At 46.3% G+C, this 24,285-nt stretch overlaps 1 protein-coding gene across 14 annotated transcripts in view; it reads right to left on the minus strand.

Annotated features, from left to right (window-relative positions):
- The window catches only part of SORBS2 (sorbin and SH3 domain containing 2), a 665,007-nt gene that overhangs the window by 263,698 nt on the left and 377,024 nt on the right, over positions 1-24,285 (minus strand). For all 14 annotated transcript variants that reach the window (XM_085641964.1, XM_085641952.1, XM_085641951.1 and 11 more), the window contains one exon: positions 2,162-2,334. In XM_085641964.1, coding sequence (XP_085498090.1) covers positions 2,162-2,334 — 173 coding nt within the window. The remainder of the gene's footprint in view (positions 1-2,161; positions 2,335-24,285) is intronic.

A 24,285-nucleotide genomic window follows, 5' to 3' on the forward strand; every position in this document is an offset into this window, starting at 1 on the left:
TCTTGACAGTTTGACACAATATTTTGCCCACACAATATTTTTCTTACCGATATACTGTCAGTGATCCCACTGAAAAGCTTGGTGCAAAATTTCTTTGTCACCAAGGCAAAATTTCACAGTCACGTGTGCGACGCATGCAACCTGACCTTATGATAAAAGGATCACTCGTTAGCGTCTTCGTCACCACACCTAAATCTGCAGGTGTGCATTGGCAGCTTGCATAATATTCGCATGAATTAGCACGTGTGATTTGTGACTCAAAATCCGTTTTTTTGCAAACATAAATATAATTTACGATTTCAATAATATTTGTGCCTGAGGCCCCCAATTCATCTAGATTTTAGAGAGTGCACTGCATGGCTTGGTGGCTCTTAAGAGTGGTGCCTAAGGAGGAGTTATTTAGTTGAAGATATCGCCTATTACTGAGTTTTTGTGAGACTTAAACAGTTGTTTCCATGGGGATGCGTATAGGAATCAAACAATCGTTATCCCGCATTTGAGAGGGCTCATGCTGTCAGAAGAGGGAGGGATGTGCCCGTTGTGTCTGTGATTGTTTAGTACAGTTTCATTGCTGAGGGCAGGACGTGTAGCAGGCTTTGCCCTCACCGAACAGACCCTCCAGACCCTTGTTTCCTTTAACAGACACTGTCAGTGGTGCCCTCCCCTGCTCCCTTTCACCCCTTGCCATCATTCTTTCCTTGCAGCTATCGGGGTCTCCTCTCCACTCATCACCCACCGGCTGAAAGACAAGTGATCGACAGCAACGCTTCGGCGACTCCAAAGCATTGTGATGGAAAAAACATGAAACGCCTCTGGCAGCATTGAGAAGGCAACAGTTCTCTTCATGTGAAAAATCTCAGTGGAACGAGGATGCTTCTGAACACTATCTAAACACATAGAAGAGTTTGATGCACTTAGGTGAGCATGAATGGACCTCACACCTTAAGTTTCAGACCCGTATCCACAGAATCAGGATCAGCCGAATTTTACAGAGCGCGGCAGGAAACCTAAAAAGATGTCAAATTGTCCTTCGCCGTAGATTTAGAGTTACAGATGGGAAGAGAGACGCATTTGGGGAGAGGTGATGGGTAGACATGGAAAATGCTTGAAAAATCCAACAACTTCTAAGTTTGGTGGCATTTAAAATCATTCTCCGTGACCATTTCAACACTGGAAATATTTACGTAGTTACTCCCAATAATGCCTACAGTAACCATCTTTCTGGGATTGCATTAGGAAAGGACATCTCCAAAATGAATAGGGGTGGTGCAGAAGAGCTCCCCTGGAGGGAAACCTGTCCCGTTGGAGGAAAATAAATAGGTAAAAATGCCACTCTAGTTAGGTGGACAGTTGCCTGACTATAGAAGAAAAGGAGCAGTCCTCGAGGCATGGTACCAGAGAGAACTGCTAGAATATCGGAACCAGAGTATCTAAAGATTTGTCTAGCATGCAGCAGCAACAAGAGTGATTTCAGGAGAGAGAGACTCAGAGGAGGTATTGAAGAAGTGCCTCTATGTTGGTCGTGAGTCTTACAGGTGGGAGCTTGTGTGCTGATCAATACTCAAAGGCACACCGGAAGAGCAGGGAACTGTCGGCTACAGAATGCCCATTTGCGGGCATCTAACAATAATAATAGCCTGGAAAGGGAACATTCTGATTGGCTGGCCCCCTCCCTCCATTCCATTGAGTTTGCTAAATGAAAATCTGCACCCAATAGAGCAATTTTTTTGTACACAATATTTAGGACACATTATTTCTGCCAATCTATATATTTGCTAATGATATTCTGACTTTCAACCATTCCTTGAATTGTGCACCTTGTGAAGATATCCAGATGTGCTGACTGACATCAGTTAATGCTCTAAAAGTAAAAAATCTAATTCAAATGACAGAGAACACCTACAACAGTAGGTTGGTTCCTCTCTTTCCAAAAGGTCTTTGTAAATTGGCACTTATCTCTTGCCAGTTTAAGACTAGGTCTGAAGCTCCACGCGGCTCTAGTGGCAATACAGCTAAGTCCGATGGGGCTCTCTGCTCAATCTGCTCTCTGAATTCCTTCTCCATACCCATCAGTGATGCTCACCTTACCCCACAAGAGTCACGCCCAAGGAATCGCTGTCCAGAAACAAGCCGCACCTTAAACGGCTGAGCCTCCGCTTACCGTTCTAACCGCGGTGGGTATCCCCGACTCGTCGATAGGGCCTATCCCGGCATAATGGGGCGCTTTGACGACTGTAACCTTCGTCTCCTCCTCGGATGATCTACAGATTGGTATTGTACTGCTGCTTCTCTTGCTAAGAGACTGGTTTTGCATGGAGTAGGTCTCTGTGGATTCTGCAAAGACAAAAAGAAAGAATATGGTAATAATGAACATAGGAAACATTGGCCATATACGTCTCTTGCTCGAGCGGGCACGTCTACATATTTATGAGTTGAAATGGTTCACAGAGGAGTACATTTTATCTGTGTGACAACATGTTGTTCCTCTCTAGAGAGGACCATACCCTTTTCAAGACAACAATTTCCACCGAGGAACCGAAGCCTTCCATTGAGAGGCGACGAGTGACAATCACGGAAATGTATTGTTTTGTAGCATTCAGGCGACGGATCTAGGGATTAACTACATCTTTCTGCGGGTAATGCTTACTGTGATCTGAGCAGCTGCTTAGGAAAGAATTTTCCTAGAGCATGGATAGTGTACGATTGTGAGACCTGGCAGAAAAATGAAAAGAATCCAGTTACCTGGCACAAAATGCAAAATACTGAAATGTAATGCCAGCCCTTGCACCGATGCCACAGTTTTGCAGATTAAAAAAAGTGTGCTTTATCCTAATACTTGCATTCCAATCACTTATGCAGTAGTTGCAAACTCTGTTCAGGATTGTTTTAAAAGAGGGCCTGTAATTTTTTGGGGATGTAAGTTGAATTCTTTATAAAGATGCAGAGAACTGTCTTTGGAATACATGGTGCTTACGTTAAAGTCAAGCTGTACATTATCACCTCTCTTCTTTCTTTCAAGCGTAAACATAAACCATGTGCCACTGCCTGGATCCTACAGCTAGTAGTAGGCATCAAAAGGAAAATCTACCCTATTTTCAGTGCACACTAACAGCCCCACTTAGCCTTCTATATCAGGGGCGCTAAGGCGGAGGAGCATTGCCCGCTGCTCTAAGAGCAGAGCACAGTCAAAATAAAATAACAATAACAGACCGTTATTATCATTGTATTTTTTAGTCTGCCTTTAAGCTCCATATTACGGCGGGGCAGTGCTGGGCTCGCGTGACGCCAGCAGGGGGAGTAGTGGTGGCTGCACCATAAGTGCACATGACAGTTTGGTTGTCCGACTTGGGCCGGCCAAACCATCATGCACACTTTGCATGTTTTCCACCGGCTGTATTGTACAACCTGGGTGGAGAACATGCCCAGACTCCCAGTCCCTCTCTGAGCAACAAACCATGGCGCTCCGACCAATCACAATGCTGCCATAGGGCAGCATCGCGATTGGCTAGGGGAGTCTCAGGAGCCTGGGTGCTTCTGGGAGGCAGGATACAGCACAGATGGAGGAGAGGCGGCTGCTGGCGACCCACAGGTAAGTCTTTTTTATTTTTGTCTACCCCTGCACCCTTCACTGCCCCCTCGTCACTGTCCCCTATCAGCCGCCGTTGTTCTATATGCTCATTCAACTTCAACCGTGTTTGCAGAGCGATGTAAAAGGAACTTAAGCATTCTGAGGTGTCAGTTTGTGGGGACTATAACACAATATTTCAGAGTTTACACATTCTTGCAATTAAAATAGACAATGCAGGCTGTCACCCTGAAAATTGTTGGAGTCGTGGACATCTTGAAGAGTGAATTGATGACCAGAAACAACTCTGGTGCAGGGGAATCACTTTCCAATAATCACTACTTCATTTTTAGGTCGAAGTCTACCTGACAGCAGAGTTGTCTAGTTGCAAAAGACATATTGGGAACTTGAGAAAGCTGACCTAGGAATGCATTCTGCCCATTGATCACCATTGGTTTTGTGTTTTGTTATCCACAGTTGCTTACTTTCTATTGGCTGGCTTTATATTTATTAGGCTGTCCATCTTGTGGTTATTCCTCGTATGGCGCATAGCCTGTTTACCAACTCTCTGACCGGCTCCTTGCATTCTTCCACAAGTGCTCACTTTCTGGGAACTCTTTTTCTTTTTCGGGAAGCACGCCACAAGAGTACATGTGTTTAGTTGTCTGCTTCGAAAGATAGTTCAGGGAGCAGTATATGTGCTGTATTTCTTGAAAGAGATTTCCTGCCTCCTATATTTCTTCTTGACTATCTTTGCCACCACTACCAGTTCATCAATCTCACATCCTGTGAGGTACTATGTTCTGTCTATGAGCTTGTTTATTTTGGTCAGTGCTCTTTACTAATAGCATAGCTTAAACAATTCTCTTCCCAAATTTCACACCCATGCCATGGGCGCTAGAAGTAGAGAAATTGGGGGTGTGGTAGCACCCCCGAAATACGTGTGCAGGAGTACAGAAGTGAATTAGTAATAAAGAGGCCTTTAAATCTGGTTTTATTTTGCCACATTTGCTGTGCATTAAAAGACTGAGGTCAATGTTACTTCCGAGGGAGGTTGAAGTTTACTTTTATTTCTCCGACTGCTAAGTGACAGAATTTATGTGACAATCTTTATGGGTGCAGGGGGTGGGAAAGTGTAGGCTGGTATATATTTTTAGCACACATCAACATATAAATGTCAGTAAATGAACTGTCCAAATATTTCAGAATACATCAGAGTTACAAAAGCACAAATGAAGCAAATATTTAGCAATTCTGAAGGGTGGTGTAAACAAATATTTGAATACAATCAAAACAAATCAGTACACTAAGTGATTCCCACGTATTATTATTTGTGAGCTATACAGTTTTATCAGTAAAACTATATGTCTGTGCAAATGTTATGGCAATTAAAATTGAAAATGTGTTGTCTTTAATCGCAATGTGCTACCACACCAAACTCCCCTCTACGCCACTCTACTTTATGCCACTCTACTCAACACCACTCTCTATCACTCAACTCCATGCCACTCTACTCTATGCCATTCTACACCCCTCTACTCTACGACACTCTTCGTCTCTCCACTCCATGTCACTTCACTCTATGCCACTCTACCCTACTCCACTCTACACCACTTCCCTCCATGACACTGTACCCCACTCAACTCATCTCCACTCTACACCACTCCACTCCACTCTATCCCACTCCATTCTACTCCACGTTGTGCCACTCCCCTCTAGCCTATGCCACTCCACAACACACCACTTCACTCTAATTCACCACACTCTACTGCATTCAACAACAGTCCACTCTATGACACTCCACTCTACTCTATTTTATACAACTCCATTCTATGACACTTCCTGCCACTTTACTCCACTGCATGCGACTCTTAACTCCACTCTACGCCAATATTCGACACTCTGCTCCAATCTACGCCACTCCAATCCACTATGTGCCCCTTTATTATACGACCCTAAAGTATGCTCTACGCTACTCTTCCCCACTTTACACCACTCAATTTCATGACACTCCAATCTATGCCACTCATCTCTACACCACTCCACACCACTTTACTCCACTCTACAACACTTTATTCCACTCCACGCCACTCCAGTCCGACACTCCACACTACACTATGCCACTACACTTTACGACACTCTATTGTACTTTACGCCACTTCATTCTACTACACTCTACTCTGCTCCACTATACGGCACTCTACTCCATGTCACTCTACTCAACTCTACAACCCTTTACTCCACTCAACGAAATTACGCTATGACACTGTTAAATGGTAGCGGCAGTTTCAGTCGATAATCTTTCAAGTATTTGCCCGGCGGTAATCGCCTCTCATACCACTCGATAATTTACCAATAAAAGAGGCAGGCGCCGGAGACTGGAAGGCAGGAAACAAAGTTTTATTCCGTCGGAGCAGAACACATCAGATCAGACAGCAAGGTATCGTCACGAGGTGCTCTAACTGCATCTCTGAGACCTGGTCTCTTATACACTGGTTTATTGCTTTATTACACACAGTATATTCTTGAGATTCCCTTGATGCCTGAAAGAACATCCCCTGAAACCCCGGCTCAGATCCGATCCCACACATAGATACAGTAGAAGTTCCCACCCTACCCGCAGTGGGAGATGGCTATCGCGCAGCAGGGAATTCCGCTAATTCCCGGGGGTGTGTGCAACCGGCCGGGTCTCAGGGGGTAGGGGCTTTGATTCTACTGTAATCCCTTTGATGTGGGGTGTTTCCCTTACAGTAGGGGCAATAAACTGCATCCGCAGGGCTAGGCGATGGCCTGGGACCAGTTCAGACAATGGGGCGCAGAGGAAGGGGGTTATCAAAGGAGAGGCATGACCATGTATGGGTTGTCGGTCGGAAGTGGTTCCGTAGCAGGGTCGCGCGGAAGGAGAGGGTTTATGGCCTGTATGAGAGAGCGGGGGTGGCCAGCGCGCGGGGGATGCTTGCAGCGCCAGGGGAAAGCGCTGGCGGTCGAGAGTGAGCGGGGAGAGAGTGGGGTGCCTAAAATGGCGGCCGTGCATTCGCTTGTGCGTGGTGCTGGGGAGGGGCAAGATGGCGCAGATAATGTTCAGTTTGCGAGCTAAATTTCCACAGTCCTCCCTTTTAACATATCTCGCCAGCTTGTCCGGCCAATATTCGCCTTTGTTAGCCTTTCAGTTACAGTATCGTCAATGTTCGTCACACATTTTAAAGATACAGAGTCGTTTAGGGTAGGCAGGAGTAATCTGACACATTTGTACATTGTCTCATACAGTTTGATAAAGTAGGCGAGGAGGAAGTACATTCAAAGTTGCAGTATAGTCGTGTACATGGCTGGTGTTGTATGAATGTTACTATACAAAGTTACATTTTCTTAACTTCTCAGTGTATAGTCGGAAGTGATTGATGCAACATCATGAAAACTTGATAAGAAGATAGTTAATATAATAAGGTGGTTGGGAGAGGATTTTCAACTTTGACATGGGTTCTTCTTTCCAGTGTCCTTGTTTCATAAAGAGCTATCACTGGTAAGCTCTCATTGTTGTTCTTCTTTCGTTGGCACTGTTGAGCACCGGCGGTGGAACTAAGGTCCAGCTCAAATCCGATTTCTTCACGTGGCAGGGTGTGACCACTCACTGTTCTTTGATCACAGTCCTGTTCCTTAACACAGTTCACCACAGGTACTTTTGAGACAGGGTGCCGGCCTTTTGTTCCTCGGTAGTAGGTCAAAGTCATAGTCCAAATGAAAGAGGAAGAGAGAATGGGGTGGCATGGGATCGGATCAAAAATGCGGACCAAGGAGAGCAGAATCTTTTCAGCACTGGGCCCATCAATCGGGCCCGACGGGTTGAGACTTCAGGCACGCTGGTCAGTGAGCAGGGGCCTCGATGTAGCCCTTCGCGCTCATCGTTCTGATAACGGTGTCTCGTCTCACACCCTTGTTGCTTCGTCGCTTCCCCCTTGGTCGATGTCATAGATGTTTTATGATCCGCAGCCAGACTGTGCGTCACGTCCGACCCCTCTCTTCCGATGGCTGCAGGTTATCCTTGAATAGGTTATAAGAAACGAAAGTCTTAGAGATCTTGGCAGGGAAGACATTTACATACTTCATTTCTCTCTCCCAACCACTGAGTAGTTGCGGAAATGCTCTTATCTGTTACTACATGATTGGTGCCTATTAACTCTGATGTTAATGTGCATGTTACTAATCTATTAATTACTGCTGTGGTGCAGGGTTCTGTGGGTGTCCCTGTCCATCGTCTGGCCTTCTAGGTGTCGGTTTCTGCGCCTTATAATACAAGGTTTGGTAGTACCCGTAAGTGCGAGGTGCTACTGTCATGCGTTCATGAGTATCCTTTTCATACAGTAGGTGACCCTTTATCAGTTTAAAACAGGGCCATCAGTTGTTTCGTTCGGGATACTCTGAGACGGCTTAGTATAGGGCTGGAGTTATCTCTGGGAGAACAGGGTGCTTTAGACATTCTATTTCGGGCTAATTGGTCAGGGGTAATTCTGGGTGGTGGAGATGGTGTCCTTTAAGAACAAAAACCACTGACATATAGTCCCCGTGTTGAGGGTCAGATTGGGAGACATCAGTCGTCTTACCTGTCCTTTCCTTCTCAGCCGATTAGGCTTAACGTTCGCAGAAAGGAGAGGTAGTAATCGTGGTAAAGTATGGTCGTTTTTGTTTCTGTCAATTTTGTTCGAACACCACCGTGTTTGGGCCAATTATACACTTACCAAAGAGGTGTATGTCGTTAATTTATTCAAGAAGAAAGAGGACAAGAAAGAGCCTTTTGCGAGGGAGGGGGAGAGAGAGTGAGAGAGAGAGAGAGAGAGAGAGAGAGAGAGAGAGAGAGAGAGAGAGAGAGAGAGAGAGAGAGAGAGAGAGAGAGAGAGAGAGAGAGAGAGAGAGAGAGAGAGAGAGAGAGAGAGAGAGAGAGAGAGAGAGAGAGAGAGAGAGAGAGAGAGAGAGAGAGAGAGAGAGAGAGAGAGAGAGAGAGAGAGAGAGAGACGTGTGCATCAAGTAGGCTATTCTGGCGTACATACGACACAAAACGAGAGAGAGAGAGATGGGTAAGATAATAGGCCACTTGGTGCACACACAACATGGAGTAGCATGGGTCTGTTCCATGTAAGAAAACACAAGCGGGGAAAAGACATAAATTCGGTGATCACGTACACACAAATGTCGGATAGGGGGTGACAGTACATGCATCAAGATGGAGACTCAGGGCTGCGTTGAGCACGGGGACCTCTCCTTTCCTGTCCCCTATTTCCTACGCATGTGGCGTACCTTTAGCACTTTGTAGTTTATCTTAGGGGGTGTCTGACCCCTTTATTCTCCTCCCTTTGATCGGTGGACAAGCACTCCAATCATACAGTGACGCTCTCTTCAAGTGATCCAAACATGAAATGCATACACATTCATAGCGTATAATCGTAGTACACACGCACAATCATATCATACGGTTTTTCATGTTCCCAATGATGGTCTGTAATTTTACGCACTATCTCACAACGTTTGTCTATGTTTTCCCTGATATTGAACTCGGTGCGGTCCAGGTCCACTCCACTCTTCAGTCGGAACTTCGTCGTGACCTATAGAGGGGGAATAAGAGGGGAGGGGAGGTGCAGTATTCAAAATACCCCAGCGCGCGCAGACACGAAAGGTTCTACCTACCACGTACCAGGCTAGCCGCAGGGGTGGGTAATACCACGGACCCATTATTCTTTAGTTCGAGGCAAAGATGCTCTAGTTCATTCATCTCCTAAATTCGCGTTCCCTGGTCGTGCATGTATTTCTCAATTGGTCGTGTATTATGGTGCAGGATACCATACCTTGCATGCGACATGTACCTTAAGTTATAGTTCATTATTGATTCGACAATTCTTGGAAAAAGGGCAGGCGTGATGGGTACAAATTCCGTTAAACAAAAAGATTTTTAGGCAAATTGTGTCTGTATTATCTGTATGCTTTCGCTTAGGAGTAACAATCATTTATTTAAAAGAAAAAACTTTCAACAACCCAGATGATTAGTCATGACACTGATTTCGTAATTCCTTTTTAAGAAGCCCTTTATTTAAAACAATGTCAGTATGGAAGTACGGGCCTACAGCCGCCATAGACCGGCCACGGTGTGAGAGGCGTCGAGCAACATGAGCAACACTGGATTAACATAAAAATCGGTTCCCCCCTCTCCCCCACCGCCATGTGTGAAAGCATCGCATACATGTATATATATCTCTTTTTAACACGAATGTCACGTGACTGGAACGCCACAAGGAGTTGTAGGCCACTCCTACATCAGCGCCATCTTAGGGCGGGGTCGGGCCAGTGCACAGTCTAAGTCTTTCCATGAATTAGCAGTTGAACCAGAATCCCTTTCGGTAGTTCGAGAACTTTCGTTAGCGTCAACTTTGCGTCACTGCAACCTTGTAGCAATGCCACGGTTTGTTCTTAGGGCGGGGCAGCAGGCGGGTTCTTCCGCCGACGCTTTACTGTCTCACTGTATCAAGCGGAGGCAAGGTGGCTGCCGCCCGGGGGCAAAAAGAGCAATGGTGGTGGTTTTGTCCTTACCGGAAGTCCGCAGGAGTCGAACGTCAAATGACTCCAACCAATTCTGCAAGGCTGAGGGGAGCGTTCTGTCAAGGGTGGGGCCCATGCCCTAGCAAACAAGCTTTCGAGTCCAGAATTGTCTCACGGTGGGCCAGGCCTGGAACCGGAGGGGTCAACCGCCGGAGTTCAAGGGCAGCAGTAGCAGCAGCTCTTCGGTACAGTCACCGGAGAGGAGCCAGCAGCAGTAACAGCGGCAGTTCGGATGGTACTGCCACCGGGGAGATTCCAGTAGCAGTGACGACAGCAGTTTGGATGGTATCACCACCGGGGTGGGTCCCCGATTACCTTGCTGCGGGGGCCCACTCCTCACGTCGGGTGCTAGCGGCAGTCCTGGTGAACCCGGTGCTTGGGTGGTTGCCTGGCGGCCGCGTGCAGGGGTGCCGGCTCAGCCGAACGGCGAATGAAGTGGCAAGGCGCAACTCAGCTGGCTGACGTGTGAAAGATGCGGTTTGGGGTGCCCTCATCTGCTGGCGAGCCTCCACCTGGGGAGGTGGGGGAGGCCCGTCCGCGTCGCCTCCCCCCGCCAGGGCACCCTCCGTTATTGAAGGAAGAAGTGACTGGGAAGACCCGCACAGCGTGCCAGGGTGAAATTCAGCAGGCCGATGAAAAAGATGGCTGGGTGCAGCTTAGCTGGCCGGCGAGTTAAAGACGGTTGGGTGCAGCTTAGCTGGCCGGCGAGTCAAAGACGGTTGGGTGCAGCTTAGCTGGCCGGCGAGTCAAAGACGGTTGGGGTGCCCGGCGAGCCTCCACCTGGGGAGGTGGGGGAGGCCCGTCCGCGTCGCTTCCCCCCGCCAGGGCACCAGCCCTCATTAAAGAAAGAAGAAGAGAAAGCGAAAAGGCCCGCACAGCGTGGCGGGCTCCGCCTTGGTGTTGCCAGAACTTCGGCGCTTCGTATAGCCTCCGGCCTATTCGCACAATCGCTCGCCACTGATGTCAATGGATTTTTGCATGGCTTTTATAGCCCAAAGTCAACTAAGAGGGACCGCCCAAAACAGGCCAATGTTGCAATTTCGAGGAAGGAGAGGCGAGGACGGTGTCACGTGGACGTTAAGGCTTTGGGATGGAGGTTGCAGCAGACTGTCATGTAAATAGTTGTTTTAAAACGTGTTTTAACCTGTTTACCCTGTTGGTGTGTTTGTTATATCCTATAAGTTATTAAAATGTTATAACTACATTACTTCGTTGGAGTGTTTGTACATATTTGTAGTCTGATGACGAGCACAAGGAGGTGACTGTGCAATCGGAAAAATAACATAGCCCAATTGTGCGCGAGCTAGCCCTAGTTCGGTGACGTCGATGGTGGGTGTCAGCAGGCTTCCGTTTGTGCGGGATTTTGTCATGCTTATTGGGCGGGGTGGGCAGTAGGGCAGACATGTTTAGGTAGCGAGAGTAATGGAGTCGGGCTACCTCGTGGTCGTCTCGACCGTGAGCTTGACTCCTTCCCTTGGTTTCATATGTCCCACAAAGGGCTAACTCCTAGCGTTATTTTAGTTTTTGTAAGGTCAAAATGGATCCTACCAGTGCCTTTACTATCTTGTCGATTCCTGTTCGTTCATCCTTAGTTAATCGATTCATTCTGGTGGACTCTTTCTTTCCCCTCTCATGGTCATCTAGCGTTGTAGTCGACATTGGGTTCAGTACAAGAGGCTCAGCCGGCGCGGAGGCCGTGAGGGCCGAGGCCCCTGTACTGCTTTCGCTCGTGTTCGGGGGTTGTGGGTGTTGCACTACTGATTGGGAGGGTGCATACGGAGGGGGCATGTAAATGATCGGGGGACCTAACAGTAATTCGTCATTCGTTCGCTGCTTGGAGGACAACTCAGGGTAGAGCAAAGAAGGGGTCCTAACAGCGCACTGGCCTGAGGTTTCGGGCTCCTGTCTTAGTTTAGTTTCCCTTCTCTCCTTTATGTCTTCTTCTAACTTTCTAGCGGCAAGGTGAGCTGCCTTTCGTAATTCCTTTTCTGCTTTTACTTCTTCCCTCTTTTTCCGTTGCGTCGCTTCTTTGCGCCATATGCCAATACTGTCAAGCATAGTAGGCGTCGTCTTATTGCTACGCAGAGCTACTTCTAGCGCTTCTATCTTGTGGTCGTCGAAGGATCCCATCAGTGGCCACTGACTTTCGGGGTCCTTCTTGGTATATTTATGCCACAGCTTGCTATAAGCTACGGCGACTAGTCCATATTTAGTGAACATGTCCTTATTAGGGGTGCCTTCCAGTGGAGCCGGGTGGTTCACCTCTAATAAGCGGTCCGGGCAGAACCAACTACCAATCAGTGGGGAGAAGATAGGCATGACGGGTTTCAACGGGGACAAAAGTCAGCACTACCTATCTTTTCACTGCTTGCAAAGACTAGACAGAATATCTCTATTCCTCGTTATTTGTAAGCAGAGAATACCTCCAAAGAACCAATATCGAACAACTAGTGTTCGGACAATCAATCAATCAATCAATGGGGAGATAAAGATAGGCACGACGGGTTTCAACGGGGACAAAAGTCTGCGTTACCTACCCTTCACTATTTGCAAAGACTAGACAGAATATTCCTATTCTACGTTATTTGCAAACAGAGAATATCTCAAAAAGCACTATTCTTCAAAACAATCAATGTTCGGACAATCAATCAATGGGGAGATAAAGATAGGCACGACGGGTTTCAACGGGGACAAAAGTCTGCGTTACCTACCCTTCACTATCTGCAAAGGGAGAGAGAGAGAGAGTATTTCTACTCCTCCCCGTTTGTAGACAGCGAATATCTCAAAGAGAACAATCAATGAGCAATACTAGTATTCAAACAATCAATCAATTATTTCGCACTTTTGTCGTATTTCACGACCTTACCCGGACCGCGTGGACAGTTTCTCGTCTTCCGCCTCCAGCGCCCGATCGTCCTCTATTCTCCGTATTTGCCGCGGCACTCCTGATGGTTCCCAGTCAGGACCGTAGATCACTCGAGAGAGGTCTGCTCGGAACCAGTGAAGTTCGGATGATCGGCTGCCAGACGAGGGTCTATTGGGCAGGAGCTCTCCCGATCGTTGCAGTCGTTCACTCTGTCGTCGGGACCTCTCCCACTGGATCCACGTGTCGCTGATGGGCCCCACGTTTGGGACGCCAATTGTTAAATGGTAGCGGCAGTTTCAGTCGATAATCTTTCAAGTATTTGCCCGGCGGTAATCGCCTCTCATACCACTCGATAATTTACCAATAAAAGAGGCAGGCGCCGGAGACTGGAAGGCAGGAAACAAAGTTTTATTCCGTCGGAGCAGAACACATCAGATCAGACAGCAAGGTATCGTCACGAGGTGCTCTAACTGCATCTCTGAGACCTGGTCTCTTATACACTGGTTTATTGCTTTATTACACACAGTATATTCTTGAGATTCCCTTGATGCCTGAAAGAACATCCCCTGAAACCCCGGCTCAGATCCGATCCCACACATAGATACAGTAGAAGTTCCCACCCTACCCGCAGTGGGAGATGGCTATCGCGCAGCAGGGAATTCCGCTAATTCCCGGGGGTGTGTGCAACCGGCCGGGTCTCAGGGGGTAGGGGCTTTGATTCTACTGTAATCCCTTTGATGTGGGGTGTTTCCCTTACAGTAGGGGCAATAAACTGCATCCGCAGGGCTAGGCGATGGCCTGGGACCAGTTCAGACAATGGGGCGCAGAGGAAGGGGGTTATCAAAGGAGAGGCATGACCATGTATGGGTTGTCGGTCGGAAGTGGTTCCGTAGCAGGGTCGCGCGGAAGGAGAGGGTTTATGGCCTGTATGAGAGAGCGGGGGTGGCCAGCGCGCGGGGGATGCTTGCAGCGCCAGGGGAAAGCGCTGGCGGTCGAGAGTGAGCGGGGAGAGAGTGGGGTGCCTAAAATGGCGGCCGTGCATTCGCTTGTGCGTGGTGCTGGGGAGGGGCAAGATGGCGCAGATAATGTTCAGTTTGCGAGCTAAATTTCCACAACACTTCACTCTTCTCTATACTACTCCACTTTACGCCACTCCAAGCTACGTTACTCCATTCTACACCACTTCACTGTATGTCACTCCACTTCATGACACTACTCCATTGTATAACACACCACAACACTCCACTCTGGTCTACACCTTTCCACAGCACTCTACTTTACTCTATGGCACTCAATGCAACTTCACTCTGCGACACTCCATTCTAAGACACTCCACTCTACTCCATACAATGTCACTTTACTCCACTCTACTTCACTCTATGGTACTCCACTCTACGGCACTACACAACACTCTACTCCACTCTATGGCACTCCACTCGATACCACAACAATCTACACCACTCTACCTCCACACTCAACACCATTGCACGCCATGCCGCTCTCTTCTATGGAACTAGCTTTTAGCCAGCATGGCTAAAACATGCTGGCAAGACCTATTGGCTTTGCCAATGCATGCTTGTTGTGATTCTACTTTGCCTTTCCCAACCTGGACGTACACTTAGTCTTTCACTTCTGAAGTGTAAATCTGCATGTTTTCTAGGTTTAGAAACTTGCCGACTACCCACAAACGTGTGTGGGTGTACGCTAACATTTGCAAGTAGACTCACACGTGAATCCCCACAACCAGTTCACTAGTATATTCACAATGTTAGAAATTCCACGTATCAGATAAACAAAGGTCAGTGAATAGCAATTGTGTGAAGCTGGATTTAACATGCAAATCCTTCATTCCAATAGCGGCAATAATGCCAGTTTAGGCTCAAGCTCCCATTTACAACCAAACCAGGATTATAACCTTGGTGCAAGCTACGCACATCAAACATTTCTGCATTCACAATTTTCACTTGATAAAATCTAATATAAATCATCATGCAAACAAATAGCATACATTCATTGTTTCCACACTTTAGAATGGGGAATAACAAGTTGTTAGTACATTACCTTATTCCAAGGGGAATACATTGGTGCATAAATTGGAATGGGGCACAAATCACACGACTTACAGATAGAGGGCACAGTTGTCCACAGAATGTCCCAAGGAAAAGAATCACTATACCTACAAGTGAAATTCAAGCAATACAAACAAAACAGAACACTGCGCTCAAGACTTGCACCACAAATCATCTTACCACCTACCATAAGAAATCCGTAGGAGAGACTGCTTTCTTAGCACATGCCACTAAGCTCTGGAAGTTACTTCCAGGCAAAAGTCAAAGCATCCAGGAACACATTCACTTCCGAAGACAGCGGACAACATGGTTATTTCCAAGATAACTACAATGTGTAGGATTAATGGGTATTATGGATATGTCAATTCATATATATTCATTTTGGTCCACGCTAATACGAACACCTTAACACTCAGCGGTCCGCAGCCAGCTATAACGGAATCATTTTACACTGGTGTTATCCTTCACCCAGTACTGCACCAACCAATTAACCAGCCATCATCAACTGAACTGGCATGGAATAACTAAAGCGGTCCCAAACAAACCGAAGGCTAACCAAAGGACTCTAATCTAGTTCACCATTGCAGGTCCCAACTAGTTACACACTATAACCGCTTCTTTACATTTCATGAGATTCAGACATGGGATGACAAAGGCATCCTAACAGAATTTCATCACCATTTCTCTCCAACCATACCTGCTTAGGACCAAAAACTTTAAATAAAATATCAGGTTGGACAAAACAGTGCAGTATCCAGCTAAGTAGACTATGATCAGAAGAAATACCATAAAGGGACCAGGAGAAATGCTCAAAGGTGCCAGTAAACTGGGAATCAAACTGTGTGTGTCTCTCTTACACCTCTTCATTGGTCACATCGCTAAGCACTGCATCCCAAAGCAAGATAACTGCACCTCAGTAGTCATCACTAATGACAGTGAAACTTTCCCACATAGGATCAAAAACAAAGACAATACCCTTCCAACCACAGCCTACATGGAATAACTTGCTGCCCACATATGCAGACACTCCAGTGCCCCAAATAGGCGTAGTAAGAACTATATAAATGCTGCACTACAGTACAATGGACCAGTATCGCTGAACTCATCTCCTCCCTGGCAATCGACTCCAAGCACTACATCTTCCTCGGCGACCTCAACTTTCACCTTGACGACCCTAATGACACCAACTCTGCCAATGTCCTGGAAAGCTTGTGCAACATTGGACTCACGCAGCTGGTCACCAGCCCCACACACTGTACAGGACACACCCAGAACCCAATCTTCTCAGCCAGAGACAGAATCAAATTTAGCCACACCATCAAGCTCACCTGGACCGACCACAATATCGTTCACTTCACCATCACAGGCTGACCATGACCTACCTCCATGCCCCCCCACCCCGTACACCGCAGATGGAACAAAATCACTGAGACCCAGTGGACTGCCACCCTCAACACAACCAGACCCAATACCACGAGCAACTTTGAGCTAGCCGTCCAAAACATCTCTTACTGGATCTGCAACTGCACTGAGACAGTCCCTCCCATGAAAACGGCCAGCACCCGCAGATCCAGCAAACACACCAGCTGGTTCACCCCGAACTCCGGGACTTCAAACGTGAGTGTAAGCGATTTGAGAGATGATGGCACTCCATTAGGAGCCCCTCACACCTCACCACCTTCAAATCTGCCATCAGCAAATACCATCACCACCTCAAAGAAGCCAAAAAAGATGTGCTAATCATTCTCATTGAGGCAAACACCAACCACACAAAAGAACTCTTCAGTATCATCAGAGAATTTGTCTGCTCGTCTTCCACGGAGACCACAATCCGCCCTTCCAAAGCCCTCTGCCACTCCCTGACGGACTACTTCCACAACAAGATACCAGACATCTACAGCAACTTCGACCCACAGCCAACCAACTTCAGCCACCTTCTGACATACACCGACTCCCACAGCCACCTGCTCACCGTTTGGATACAGCTCTTACACCAATCACCACAGCCATCATGACCTTGATTCACTCCGGAGTATGATCGACCCCTGCCCACACCACGCCTTCAACGTGGGACAGAAGGAAATATGCAGCACACTCCAACATCCTCAATTCACCTATCACCACAGCCACCATAACTGACGCATGGAAACACACAGATGTTAAACCCCTCCTGGAGAAGCCCTCTGTCGAACTCAGGGAGATCAAGAACTACTGTCCCATCTCTATGCTCCCCTTTACTGCCAAGGTCATGGAGAAAGCAATCAATCGCCAGCTCACAGATCACCTGGAAGGAAACAACCTACTCAACGCCTCCCAGTCTGACTTCTGCTCCAACCACAGCACCAAGACTGCCTTGAAAACCGCATCCTTGTTAGGAAAAACAGTTCTACATAGACTTCAATGAGACCCCACAAATTATCTACGGTAAGCATATCCGACTATGGGTTGTCCTTCCACAGAAGTCCTCCTTGATACGAGCCTTGCGGTCGGGTCACCATCCGCCGTATGCCATCTACGCAATCTGCCCGGGAAATAATTTTTTAATTAATTACATTTTTTTCCCCCGCATTCAGCCCTTGAAGAACAACGGACAGCACAAGTAGCTGCCGCCTAGATACCACACCAGACGCGCTCCTGTATTCCTCGGTCTAAAAGCGTGTCCCCCTTAACTACCAGATTGGTGAGCAGGCTCTTCTCACTTGACACTCCCGTCTCGCCACCAACTAAGTCACCGTTTAACACATGTCTCAATTTCAGATACTACACCGTGGCTGACCTATCACGCTGCCTCGGTTTCCGCTTCCTCATCCAGAGCGGAATTCACCCCCTTGAAGTCGCGAATACTTCGAACCGCCAATTGTTGGCTCACTTTTATTCCACTACCCCTCTTTAGGTAACTATCACTATCGTTCATTGCCAACCTCTAGGCTATGCAACTTGCACGTCTGTATCCAATCACCTCACCAGTTTTCAATGCCGCGCACCCCATGACAGCTTCGCACACCAACTGCCGATTCATCGCATGAACCATCATCGTTCCAAGGTTAATTTGAATAATGAACTCACACACCTTGCCCAACACCTGGCACTTCTTCTAGCATCTGATACCTCCAGCACAATATTATCTTCGTGCGAATACTCCACCATGGCCACATACACCATTAATTTTCCGCATCGTCACTTGATTCCCTCCACCACCATCTGTCGCATGCGGCACTACTCCTGAGCACATATTTGCCAATTGACTGTTGTGTTTTTGAGTACTATTTTACGCAATGCTGATTTTATGTATTTTAATCTCTCCTTCTTTCCTTCATTTAATGTCCACAGGCGTTATAATCAAACCAGGCATTCTTTTGACAAATCCTTTAGTCCTGATGATGATCCCGTTATACTAGGAGCTAGGGATCGAAACGTCACGTCGACTTGCTATAATAGTTCCACATTGTATCGATTGTGTAAATGTACCGTGGATACTATTGGCTAGAGCTTACTTAAAGTTGATTAATGTATTGTAAGCCCCCATGATCGCTCCAAAGCTTGTTTGCCTGTTATTAATTTGTAATTGCCTCTTACTTCTTGATCTTCTTTTCCCCCCTCTGTTGAAAACTCGGTACAGGATTGTGCCCTTGTTTCATCAGTCTTCACTATTCTAACTTACATTCTTTTGAAATTCAAGATTAAATGCTCCTCTGTCCGGCTGGACATAGGAGGAACTCACATAGGTCTCATTGAAGTCTATGTAGAACTGTTTTTCCTTACTAAGATTACGCTAGGGACTATTGTTAACAAAAATACGATTTCACCCGTGGTCCTTAGCTACCTTTACCGGGTTCCCTTGTTACTTATACTGTTGAAAACCGCATCCAGCAACATCAGATCCATCTTTGGCCAAGGATCCTCCTTGAACTCTCAGCGGCCTTTGACATGATATCCCACCACACCCTCTCACAAGTCTCCTCCTTATCGGCATCAGAGGACCTCCTTCCTCACAGGAAACACACAGAGACTCTGCCTACCGCCCTTCACTTCCAAACCCAAGAGCATCATCTGTGGTGTCTCCTAAGAATCTTCTTCTCACAGCCCCACCCTCTTCAATACCTACATGATTGCATTGGCCGACATCATCTGTGCATCCGTACCCACAGACTTAACATCATCATCTCATATATTGAAGACACCCAACTCATCCTCTCATTCACGGAAGACACCGCAACCACCAGATCCAAATTCCGGAATGCCATGACCAACATCGCCAACTGGATGAGATGCAACTGCCAGAAGCTAAACATGGACAAGACGGAAGTGCTCATCTTCGGAAGGATTACCTCCCCATGGGACGACACATGGTGGCCCACTGCACTCGGACCCTCAGCTACCCCTACTGACCACCTCCGCAACCTCAGTATCAGCCTGGCCAGTGATCTCTCCATGAAGCGCCAGGTCAACACTGTAGCTTCCCCCTGCTTCCACACCCTCCAGCTTCGTAAGATCTTCAGATGGATTCCCGTTAGCACCAGGAAAACAGTGCCTCAAGCCTTCGTCACAAGCCGACTGGACTACGGAAATGCACTCTACGCCGAAACTACCACCCATCTCCTCAAATGACTGCAGACCATACAAAACACTGCAGTAAGACTCATCCTCGACCTCTCCAAATGGACCAACATCACTCCCCACTTCTTAAGCCTCCACCGGCTCCTCGTCCAGAGAGATGCTAGTTCAAGCTGATGACCCACGTCTCCAAGGACCGCCACAACACTGGACTCTCCTACATCAACCACCATATGACCTTCGATCAACCGGCAAGACAACTCCAATCTGCCTCCCTCTCCCTTGCAGACGTCCCTCCCAATAGGTGGAGCCGCAGTGGAGGTAGTTCTTTCTCCTAACTCACCACCAAGTCTTGGAAAGACTTCCCACTCCACCTCCAAACCTCTTCTTTGCTCACTGACTCAAGAGACTCAAGACCTGGCTCTTCGACTAAGGCTCACTAGACTTCAGCACCTGGATACCCCCTGGGGTGATAAACAGCACTATAGAAATAATGATTGATTCAGAATCTAACCCAAATATTGAAATTCTCTAATCACCTGGATGTGTAAAGAATAAAGACTTCGCTCCCATCCCACAAACAGATTTTTAAACCCCCATGCCACCAATGACAATACACTAGCTTTTCAGAAAGAAGTCTTCAAAGATGCCTCCATTACTATACCAATACCTGGTATATCAACCATAACCCATGGTCTACCTGAAATGGCATGTATAAATAATGTGAAACGCCATCATTGTAACAGTCTTCTTGATCACAGGCATTCCAATGCACACTGTCAAGTTTGCAGCAATAAAACATGAGCACCCCTCAGACTCTAAGTCACAGCACACAATGCTTCCCATGTAGGGGGCGCTGTAACATATGCTCAACAAACCATGCATTTAAACAGACCTGACATTCAAGATATTCAAGCTATAGACAGCATGGCCATCCGTGGCCACATTAGTAGGAGCAACACAAATTAAGAACACTCAATGCATCATAACTCAATTCAACACATTAAAGAGAAAAGCTGCTGAGGGAAAAGGTGTGTCTTGACCTTCTGCCGCTTGTAGAGTACAGTGAATGAGCTAATGCCCTCAGTATTGTCATTTTCACATGATGTGGTCTTTTCCAAAATATAATCTATATTTTCAAGCTAAAATGAATGCCCTTTTACTGTGACACACGTTTGCAGCAATGTATTAATATGTAGAAACCAGCAACCACTCATCATACTTCAGAATGTCTTCAAAACATTTTTGGAGTTGAATTTCCATCTAGACTGACTCAACCTTTAAATTAACCATCCATGTGAATTTAGAGCATCATGATAGTATTTTTAACATTCAATGCTTAAAAGAAATGGGTGAATGGTGCTAAATGGATATAACATATACCACATGCATAAGCTACTATGCATTCACTACTTGGTGCTTAGTATCTGAAAGTAACTCAAACATATCCTCATGGTTTAGCCACAGAGCTAAGTGACAACAAAACAATCTATTTGATACCTTCAACTTTGAAGTTAATGATGGTGTATTTCTTGTTGTAGCAGCATGGTTCCTTTTTTCACCCAAGCAAATAAAAATGTTGTAGCTGCTTGGCCTAATCAGTGACTAGTACTTGGTTCGATACTGGCTAATAAAATTGGAGAACTGTCCTTTTCTAGTTAAATCAACTTAGTTGCCAATGAATCACAATACCACCTCAATAAGCAGCAAAAGAATGTAGCCCATAGCCAGTGGAACCAGACCATAATAAGAATTCACTTATGCAAACTAATAGACTGGACTATAAGTAGGACCACACGAAGAAAAATATCAGTACGTTACAGTGGGTACTGAAGCAAGCAAGCCACAAGGCGATGAATGAACCAGGTAAACTCTAACTGAAGATCCTCAATTAGGTTTCAAGGGAGTGTAGAGTGGAGCTCAAAACTCACAGCTGCACTCAGTGCCTTGAGAGAAGAGTCTGGGTTATCTTAAATTTTTTGTCGCTCAATGCATCCTAGTCAGACACTAATGACCGGGTGTACTACCAATAGGCAACCGTGGCACTAGCAGAGTGTACCACACATGACAAAGGTTCCCACAGGGATGCCTTCATCCACTATGGGACGCATTTGATCACAATACTGAATCAAAAGAAACTATTTGGAGTTTTAAAAGAGTATGGTAAAAGAAAGGAGTTGTCTAGAGAGAAACTACATCAAAGTCCTAATGGGGTCTGGAACCTGAATAGAAAGATGATGCCCTAACACGTTCAACCATGATTCATTGATATTTTTTGGGCCGCGGTCAAAGACCTGCGTTGCACGGGTCAGGTCGCGTCCCCAATAGATTGTACCATCCCTGGAGCTGCATGGGTGGATCACTTTTCTAAGATCTATGCGGCTCCACCTTCTGCGGCGGCCATTCCAATATTTAATAGCCCCCCACGGGCCGATGTATCACTATCTGAGGTAATGGAGGCCATCGCACAGAGCGCGGGGAATAAAGCCCCTGGCCCAGATGGCCTCCCAATTGACATTATTAAGACCCACCCTGATTTATGGGCCCCACTTTTATTGAATGTTTTTAAGAATTTAAATTTTACTTCCTTACCACCTCCAACCTGGTCATCTAGTATCATAGTGCCCATTTTCAAGAAGGGTGACCGTTCCCAACCATCATGCTATAGGCCTATCTCCCTTATTGACAACACTTTAAAGATTTTAGGGAGAGTACTGTATAATAAAATCCTGTTATGGGCCGAGGACAACCAAATTTTAGAGAGTTGTCAGCTGGGTTTCCGCAATAAAGTGGGAACTGCGGAGCAATGCCTTAATCTGAACCTTATCTTGGGCAAGTACACCGTAGCACGTAATTGCCCAATTTATCTGGCCTTCATGGATTTATCCACCGCTTTTGACCTTGTTAATAGGTCATTACTCTGGAAGGCCTTATTGGATTACGGCTTGGATGAATCGCTGGTACACTTTTTGGCCTATTTGCATAGGGATCTGAAGGCCTGTGTCAGGATTGGCACTGGGGGTGAGGTTTCCGAGCCTGTTACAGTCAACAGAGGGGTTAGACAGGGATGTGTCCTAGCCCCCCTTTTATTTATAATATACATCAACGGCCTACACAAACATTTGGTCTCTCTAACCGGTGATGTCCCGTCCATAAAAGATAACCTTCTCCCCGCACTGCTATATGCAGACGACGCGGTCCTTATGGGACGCACCCCAAATGCACTACGTATATTGGTGAATGGCTTTGTTGCACATATGGAGTCCCTAGATCTGAAGACCAATTTTAAAAAGTCTTTTGTAATGTCTTGCGGCCCGAAGAGGCATCATATTGGCAGCATAGTTGTGGGGGCAGAAAGACTGGGGTCAACTGGCAGTTTCCCGTATTTGGGAGTGGTCTTTGCTGCGAACAACTCCTGGAGTGGGTATATCGCCCACGCCAGGAGTAAGTTCTCAAAGTCCATTAACTCAGTTTTGAGCCTCCCCCGTCCAAAACTGACCGGGGCATTGCCTGCTATCCTAAAAATATACAAAACTCAATGCGTCCCGGTTGCTACTTATGGCGCTGAGGTTTGGGGTACTGCCAGTTGCTCAGACATAATTACAGAGGAACATAGATTTTGTAGGAAACTTCTCTGTGTTCCCATTACTTCCCCACATTTTATATGCCATAGGGAATTGGGTTTGCATTTTATAGGGGATTTTATCCGTGCTCGTCCAGCCCTTTTTTGGCTGTCGATCTGGAAAAACCCCGCTGCCAAACTGACTAGGGACATCATTGAGGATTGCCTCCGCTGCGACAGGGGTATGTCCATTCCCTGGCTATCAGGAGTGCATAGCATTTTTCGCAGCGTGAACTCTGAAGACATTTTTCTTAAACCCTCCACGACTAAGCACCCCACTAAATGTGAATTTAAAAAAGTACTTTATACGTTATTTGATGTCGAAAGGGTAGCAAGGGAGTCCTTGAAATCTAGTGTTTCTGGTTATTTAGCCTGTAATTTTATAATACATCCCACACCCAGATATTTAACCCTTCCGTTGAGTCATTGGGAGCGAGGCCTTATATTTCGCCTTAGGGCAGGCACCATTAAGCATGCACTTAGCTTCCCTCTATGGAATTTTAATGACCAATGTGTTGAGCCATGCCCTTGTGATTCCCAGAGCAGGCAAACAACTCTACATTTTTTATTCTTCTGTAAATTTTATATGAAGTATATTAAATGGTTTTTAACTCCATATTTTAAAAAAACAAAACCTATTAGCCTGGAACTTGCATTTTCAATGATTTTGGCCCTGGACGATGATGAACTTGTTTTTCGTGTGAGCTCTTTTTTAAAAACTGCGGTTCGTGCCCGGTCTACTATGTCTTAAAGTTTAGATGGACTATTTCTCATGTGCAAACAGTATTTTATTTTATTGTACGATTTTATAATTGTCTTTTTGTACTTTTATGGATTCTCAACGATCCGAATAAAGTTTTCATTGATTGATTGATTGAATAAATGTTTATGATTTGTGTCTGTTTGTTATCCACCGTTGTGTTTGATTGCTGCTGCATGGGCCCGAAAGCTGTAGCTACATAAAATATACCGATAAATAAACGAAACAATAGATACATTTGGAGTAGTGCGGGGCGTCTTCTGGTGT

Source organism: Triturus cristatus, chromosome 2_2 (genome assembly GCF_964204655.1).
Source record: "Triturus cristatus chromosome 2_2, aTriCri1.1, whole genome shotgun sequence".
Lineage (NCBI taxonomy): Eukaryota > Metazoa > Chordata > Amphibia > Caudata > Salamandridae > Triturus > Triturus cristatus.